This window comes from Leishmania braziliensis, chromosome 17 (assembly GCF_000002845.2).
Source record: "Leishmania braziliensis MHOM/BR/75/M2904 complete genome, chromosome 17".
Taxonomy (NCBI): Eukaryota; Euglenozoa; class Kinetoplastea; order Trypanosomatida; family Trypanosomatidae; genus Leishmania; species Leishmania braziliensis.
This window is the reverse complement of record NC_009309.2, coordinates 434,935-442,833: the sequence shown is the minus strand read 5'-3', so window position 1 is coordinate 442,833 and position 7,899 is coordinate 434,935. Positions and strand designations below refer to the sequence as shown.

The 7,899-nt window shown below is 55.3% G+C and overlaps 2 protein-coding genes across 2 annotated transcripts; both read left to right on the top strand.

Annotated features, from left to right (window-relative positions):
• Positions 1-4,300: 4,300 nt before the first annotated feature.
• LBRM_17_1010 (conserved hypothetical protein) lies at positions 4,301-4,936 on the top strand (the record flags this gene model as incomplete). The annotated part of the gene is made up of 1 exon (XM_001563818.1): positions 4,301-4,936. One exon carries the CDS (start codon positions 4,301-4,303, stop codon positions 4,934-4,936), a length of 636 nt encoding a protein of 211 aa, XP_001563868.1.
• Positions 4,937-6,205: 1,269 nt separating this feature from the next.
• On the top strand, positions 6,206-7,348 carry LBRM_17_1000 (conserved hypothetical protein; the record flags this gene model as incomplete). The annotated part of the gene is made up of 1 exon (XM_001563817.2): positions 6,206-7,348. One exon carries the CDS (start codon positions 6,206-6,208, stop codon positions 7,346-7,348), a length of 1,143 nt encoding a protein of 380 aa, XP_001563867.1.
• Positions 7,349-7,899: the final 551 nt, after the last annotated feature.

The window sequence follows — 7,899 nt, the reverse complement described above, 5'->3', positions numbered from 1 at the left end:
CGCGTGTGCGTGAGTGAGTGTGGGGGCACACACGTAAAGTGGATAAGCGCGGAAAAAAAAAGAGGAAAGAAGAGGCGGGCAAACGAGAGAGCGGTAGGCTGTACCACACGAATGGCTGCCGCGAGGAAGGGAGAAGAATGGGTAGGCAACTGTTCAACTGAGGGGAGATAACAAAGGAGGAGGAGGAGGAGGAAGCGCACATGCACGCAGTGTTTTCCCGTGTCCTTTTTTTTTCTTTACGCTCTTCGTGTTTGTTGCTGTGGATGTTTGGCTGCGTTTGGTGTGTAACGAACAATGTCATATCGATATTTCCTCTTCATCTTCCTCTTTTCCTTTTTCGCGAGCAGTCCCATGTGTGTGGGGGGGGGGGGGGTCTGTGTGTATGCGGTCGCTACGCCCAATTCTGCCCTTCCTCCCTCCCTCCCTCCCTTCCTCCTAACCTACTCCACCTACCCATCCCCATAACCTTCGCTCTCTCACTCGCCCGTCGGCTCTTTGTCCTTCACATGCAACCCTCTAGTCCCGTGCTCTGTCCTTGTCTCTTTCACCCCCCCCCTCACCTTTCCCATATTCCACAGCTCTCCCATTACGATACTCCACGCGCACCTAACCACCCCTCTTCTCAACGCGCTGACCCGCTCCCCCCCCCCCTTCTCTCTCTCTACAGAGAAAGAGAGAGACGCGCCTGCACTGCGGAGCCGTCTGATCACATCTGTGGAAAAAAGGGAGGAGAGTGGGGGCGTAAGCGGCGAGGGGGGTTGGTAGGGAGGTGAGGACGCAAAAAGGTGAGATGGTGGGGGGCGCGATGGAACTCCCAAATGACTGGGCGGGTGTAGAGGCGGCAGAAAAAAAAGGTTGACCCATCGACTGTAGTGGTAGGAGGAAGAGGAAAAAGAGAGAAAGACGACTTCACAGACGAAAAAGTCATTATGTTTCTTTCGCTTTTTTTTTGTCATGTTTGCACGTACGCCTTCTAATGTGCCCCTGCACCGTATTTTCCTTTTTGTTCTCGATCCCGTTCAAGTCCTCCTCCCTTTTCCTCTCTTTTCCTGGCGTGGTCGACTTTGCTACTCACTTGGCTGTGGCACCAATTCGGTGTTGTGCTCATGTGCGAGTGTCTCTGTTAGCTGGCGAGCCAGAGAGAGAGAGAGAGCAACCTGAAGCGTAGCCTCCTTACTCTCTTTTCTGTCTCCTGCGTTTCTCTCCGAATCTCGTTGTGCTGATGGTGATGGCGGTGGCCTGCCACTGCGATGGCACAACCCCGTTCTCAAACGTGCTGATGTGTGGATCCGTTCTCCCACTGTGTCTCTGGGGTACTGTGTGTGTTGTACTCTGTTTTCCTGAAAATTATCTTAGCCGCTCATCGGTCTCCATCTCCTCCACTTTTTTTTTCTCGTATTATCGCAACCACCGCCTTCTCTGGTCTTCCACCTTTCTTATTCTGTATGACCCCTTATTGATTGTGCCATGATTACTTCCCTCCTCTCTGCTCTCTCCCCTTCCCTCTTCACTCCTTCTCTTTCCCTTTGCTTGTCTGTGTGGGCGTGTGTGTGTGTGTGACCCTCCTTTGTTGAAATTGTCGCATCCAGCTGGCGAATACACTTTCAACCTGCTCTACATGCGAGTGATGACAACAGAGACGCACACATACGCGCTCCTGAATGTGTCGTGTAGGTTCTTTCTATATATAAGCTGGCCCATACGCGCAGACACTGGAGAGGGAATAGAAGGAGAGAAGCGAAGGGAAAGACGAGGCATACATCGAGCACGGCAAGCGAAGCAATAAAAAGAGGAAACTGCCGAAACACACGCACCCACACAGACAGACGTATATATATATATCTATATATCTATATATAGATATATAGATATATATATATATATATATATATATATATATATAGATATGCACAGTATCTACACACGCGTACGTGGACGCGTTATGACTTTCGTGGGTCCTTCATGAAGGCAAAGAAGAGAAACAAAGGGCGAAAAGGAGGAGGAGGGAAGAGCGTCACTTTTCTTCTTGCGCTCTTTCCCCCCCCCCCTCCCTCCCCCTCTTCTCCATTACGCGCGTACGTGTGTGCATGTTTACGTGTTTTCTTTCGTTTTGAATTTCCCTCTCTCCATCTCACACACTCTCTCTTTCACTGTCGCCGAAGTCAGAGAGGGTATTCGCTCCCTTCTTTTTTTTGTCTCGGCGCTAGTTCCTTGCTTGCTTATCTGCCTCTCTTCATCTGGATCTTCTACGAATTTTCTCTTCCGAGGCTCCTTCATTGTCGCTTTCCCCCTGATCTCCTCATCCCACCCTACCTCACACGCACACCACAGTCATCATCAGATCTACTCCCTCCCTCTGGACGTAGGAGGGGCCTCATCTCTGTGCCTGTGCCTGTGCTTTATCTAATCCGTACAACAGAAAAGTCCCGTTCCTCTTCTGTGGTGGTTTGTATGGTGCTCTCGATTGTGTGGGGGTGTGTGCCCGTACTTCACTTTGGCTTGCAACGTTCAATTCTTCGTCGTTTGTTTGGCTGTGCATGTGTGTGCATGTGTGTGTGTGTACGAGATCAGCCACCACCACCCCCTTCTCCTCTCCTCTCTTCTCTCTCACCCACGTCGTCCTTTTTTACTTGTTTTTGCTGTTTGGTCTTCAGTACTTCTGTCTTGATGTCGATCTGGCCTGTGTTTCGGTTCTCTCCTCCTTTGCTCGTTCTCGCGTTCTTGCTCTCGTTTGCTTTCGTTCGAGTAGACCGCTGCATGTTTGTCTGTCTGTGTGTGTCGACCTGCTGGGAAACGCGTCGGTGGTAGTGGGTAGTGCCTCTGTGTCCACACGAGAGTCGGTGTGTATCTGTGTCTACGCCTATGTGGGAGCGCGTACCTTTGTCTCATCTTCCCGCCACCCTCTCTGTTCCGTTCAACTCACCACCCTTCCCCCCCTTTCCCCTCGTCTTTCTAATAGCCAACCTACCTCTGTTAGCCGACACAACACACACACGCACGCACGCACGCTACTCCCCACCACTTCTCTGTTGCTCTCTTCATTTCTTTTGTCTCCCTCCCTCTCTCTCTCTAACTTACCTCTGTGAGTTCTTCTCCTTTCTTCTCTTTCGCCTGTGTGTGTGTGTGTGTGTGTGCGTGTGTGTGTGTGCGTGTGTGTGTTCGCCTGCTCTCTTTGTATATCTGTTGCGTTGGTGAACGGGGGTGGTACGTGTTCTGTTGAGTTGTATGGTCGTGGCTCCTGGTTTCGTGCTTTTTTCCCTTCGTTGGGGGTGTCTTGGCGGTCTTCCTCTCTCCATCCCCTCTTCACGTCTCCCCCCCCCTCCGGCTGCTGCTGCTGCTGCTGCCGCCGCCGCTGTGTGGGACAGTGACTTAGTAACAAGCAACTGCTTCGGGGTATTTGTGTATGTATGTGTAGAGTGGCGGATGCCGTGGTGCCGTTTGTTTCCCCCCCTCCCCGCCTTTCTTTGCGCTTTTTCATCGGCGCTTTTTGTCTCCCTCTTGCTTGTGTGCGCGCGCCTGCCGGTCTCTGGGTGTGTGTGTGTGTGTGTGTGTGTGTGTGTGTGTGTGTGTGTGTGTGTGTGTGTCAGGGTTCCTCTCTTTTCCGGGCACTTTGATGCAATGTTTGCTTCTTCCCTGATGAGCAACAAAACGCCGTGATTCCTTCTCCACTGCATCGCGGTGCGGGTATGCACTGCCCTGGGTACGTGGGTGTGTGTATGTGTATGTGTGTGGGGGTTGGGAGGAGGGGGGAGGAGTAGCTCACCCCCGGAAGCGCAGCTACTGCACTGATTTCGGCGGACTGCGCAAGGGTTTTGCCTACGCGAACTGTGGAAACGGGAAGGAGAGGCAGAGAGGGAAGCATAGCAGCTGCACTTGCGCGCACGCAAACGCCGAGGTACACGTTTGCTCAATGTCCGTTCTGTGCTGCCAAAAAGGAACACGCGCAATAGTGCTGGACTTCCCTCCTCTCTCTCTGTCTCACCTCCATCCATCCATGCATCTCCTCTTCAGTGCCTAGGCAGCAATACCCTCTCTGCCCTCCCCTCCCCTCCCCCTTCTCCCCCTCTGACCTCAACTGCCCTTCTTTGCTTCTTGTGCGCCTTTTTCTCCTTCACAACGTCCTTGACATGTGTTTCTGTGAATGTTGCTCACGTGTGTCTGGGAGGCTGGGCACCTACGCATCACACCATACCACAAGTCCGCACACACACACACACACGTCGCCGCCACCGAAGCAACAACAAAAAGAAGGGAAAAAGGAGCTCAGCTAGACGGCACGCTTGCATCAAGAGCAACAACCATGTCCGCTTTGGCCAAGAAGATGATGGAGAAGTACGGGTGGAAGGAGGGCGAGGGACTTGGCAAGGAGCGGACCGGCACCAAGTCTTACGTGAAGGTGACTCGCCGCGATCCTCACACTGCCACCGGCCTCGGCCACGCCGCTGACCCTGCACAGGGCGGCAGCTTGGCTTCGTCGCACGCCGTCGAACTCGACGCCATCTACGGCCAGCTCTGCAAAGTGACGAGGAAGCGACAGCAGCAGCCGAACAAATCGCATGTCGACCAAGCCGATGCCTCTGAAGGTCTGGTAGACAGTGAGGATGAGCTGAGCGATGTGAGCTCCACCAGAAGCTGTGCCAGCAGCAGCAACGCGAACAACAAGCCAGAAAAAGCGGTGTCGGCCGCAGCTCGCGCCCCAGTGAAGCGGCAGCGCCGCGTCCTGTCGTCCTCCCTCTCGAATAGTAATAGCGAGGATGATAACAGCAGCGACGACGTTCATACAAGTAGTAAGCGGCTGAAGAGCGAGCACGTGGGCGATGTCACTCGTATGTCCGACAAGGAGCTCCTCCAGCGCTGCGGTGGGGTGCGCCTTGGTCGTGCAGGCCGCCATCGCTTCTTTGATGGAAAGCTGAAGCGCATACGCGACGCCAGCTAAGCGATGCAAGAAAAAGGAGAGAGGAGGGCGAGTAGGGCAGTGTCACGTATCTCTTGGAGGGGGGGGAGGGGGGGGGGATGAAGCGAAGGTAAAGTACGAACGATCACCACCGTCGTCGTGGCTGTCCCCGCGACCCCGACCCCAATAGGCCCCACTACGCAACCAACAGTTGTTTTCCTCTAACTCGAACAGTCGACCTCTCGTCGTCTGTCACTTTTTATGTCTGGGAAGAAATCGGGAATGAGGGAACCCGGAGAGTGGCGGCGCGATAATCGCATACATTAACGCACGTGCACAACCCGTCCCAGTCTCCCACCACCACCACCACCTCTTCCTCTTCTCCTTCGTGCAACCCCCTCCCCCCCCCCCCGAGTGTGCGCGATGAGTCACGCTACGGCGTCTCTCTTCTCCTCCAACTTCTGCGGCAGGACAAGGTTTCCTCACCATTAAAAGAAACGGATGAAATAGCTGAGAAAAGGCGCGGAGGGACTGAGACAGTGACAGGGAGGATGATGAGCTCACGCCCCTTACCCCCTCCATGCTGTGTTTGGAGAACGCTGCCGATCACGTCGGTGATCGCACACGTTATCTCCCTCCTCCAGCCCACCTGCCCTCTCATGTAGGAGGGGGAGGCGTCCCTACCCTCTCTGTGAAGACCTGAACATCTCTCACTTTATTCAGTGCAACAGAGCTGGAGGGACACGCAAGGTGCACATCATTCTGCCTCCTCCCCTATTGACTCCCTCCCTCTCCCCCGCCCCTCCCCCCTCCGCACACCGCTGGTCGGTAAGTCCCGCTGCCAGGGCAAAGGAAGGGGAAGAGAACGAGTAGAGGAGGGAAGGGGGAGGGGTCGTTCTAAGTGAGGCTCACACGTCCCTTTTTCTTCCCACGCACGTGTTAACACCTTTCGTTGTTGGCCACCAGTCATCTTTCTCTCCAGTACACGCTCATATGTGGAAGAAGACAGTGTGCCAACTTTGGCTGGCACGCTCGCCACTTTGCCTTTGCAGGACCTCCTGTTTCGATGGAGAGGATAAGCAAACCTGGAAGGCTTGTGGCAGTGCCCCCCTGCCGGGAGGACAGGCAAGCGCATCTCGTCCTGCAACGAGGGGCACTCGCACGAGTGCGGCACCTTCTGCTTCCCCGGCGGTGGATGCGCCAGCGTCGTCATCAACACTCTCGACCCTCACGCACACTGTCGATCAGCTTCGCGAGCTTACACGGCGTATTCAACACACGCTATGCACACAGGAAGAGACAATCCGGTTGATGCAGCAGGAGCTGTTGCTTCTGACGCGACGTGTGGCGCAGCTGGGGAGCACCGCGGACGGCCTGCACGGACAGCTCAACGAGGTGCATCGAGCAATGGGGGAAGTGATGCTGGGCCAGCGAAACACCGACCTGCTCGTGCAGCAGATGGAGCGGCGGCAGCTTGCCGGGTCTGCCGATACACAAGCAGCGACAGGTAGTGGTAGGGGAACGGGTGCTGCTCACTCAGCGGCGGTGCCTCTCTCCGATACATGCGTCTCGCCTTCTGCAAGCTATGACGATGGCACCTCCCTTGGGGCCGTGTCACACGCCACCACAACAGTCACACCTGCCACTCCCCCATCAAACGCACAACTAGCAGAGCAGGTCGCCACTTTGCAGGCTCGGCTAGATCAGCTCATCACCAACATCTTCGCCGCCGATCGCCTTGGCGCCGTCGTCGATCGCATGGCGGCGTCCGGGATCGACACGGAGAAAGCTACCGCAAGCATTTTCCCTGCGGAAAAACCACTGAGTCGTGCGAATCTGCTCCAGCAGCTGCAGCGGCGGTACGCACTCGGCACCTTCATTGATGCAGCCGGTGTCACTCGTCTTTCGAGCCAGGTCGTTCGGGTGCACAACGTACCTCTGAACATGGGTGCTATGGAGGTGCGGGAGCTTTGCATTCAGCACGTTTGCAAGGGGAACAACGCCAATGAGCTGGTGAGCTGTATGGTGCACCGCTGCTCTGACAGCATACCTGCCGCAGCAGCAGCCGGTCACACACACGGCACAGTGCAAGAAGGCGCGAACTCACCGACTGCAACAGCGTCTCTTCAATACTTATCGAGAAAGATGCACTCCAAGTTTTCTTCAGCACCCCCTGCCTCCGCAGAGGCCGCCATGCTGGGTGATCTTCCTCGCGGTGACACAGTAGCCACAATCCACCCAAACACGAAGACGCTTGAGGTGGTGTTCACTTCGGCCGCAGCCGCGGTGCGGGCCTTGCAGGTGCTGAACGGTATGCACCTGCGCCCGACGCTGCATGAAACGCCTCTGCCGCTAGTCGTTGAGCCGGTGGTGTCGGCAGATGTGCTGGCGGTGCTGAAGGCGTGGGAGGATGAAGTTGCCGCAGCGGCGCCACACGTCACAGAGTTGAAGTAGGAGAAAAGAGTCCTAGGCGTCCCCCTTTCCTCCCTCTCCCATATGCCTCATCTGCGGCGGTAATGATGAGTGACCCTGGGGAAAGACTTGATAGTCAATTCCGCCTCGGTCGGTCGCTCAGTTGATTGACTGTTGCAGCTACCTTGGTGCTTTCTGTTAATCATGGTGGCATGCCTGATTGGAACGGCAGTGGTGCGTATGAGGTTCGATGTCTGCCACGTCGTTCTCTCTGTCTCGTGACCCTCTCAGGGAACGTTGTCAGCTGCGCTCGCCATTGTGGCGGTGACTTGGCACGCCCCGAGGAGAAAAGCATCGGAAAGAAGTCCCCCCGCTCCGTCTAATACACTCTCGCCTAAACGAAAAGGCAAATGAGGCGTGGCAGTTGCCGCCTCGTGCGCCCACCTACGTCTATACGTCTATACGTCTATATATATTATATATATATGTGTGTGTGGGGGGGGGGGGGTCATGGGAAAAGTCAGCGAGAGAGAGAGCAAGCGTCAAGAGGTAGAGGGGGTTCTGAGAGGCCTTTTGGAATACCAGTACGGCGG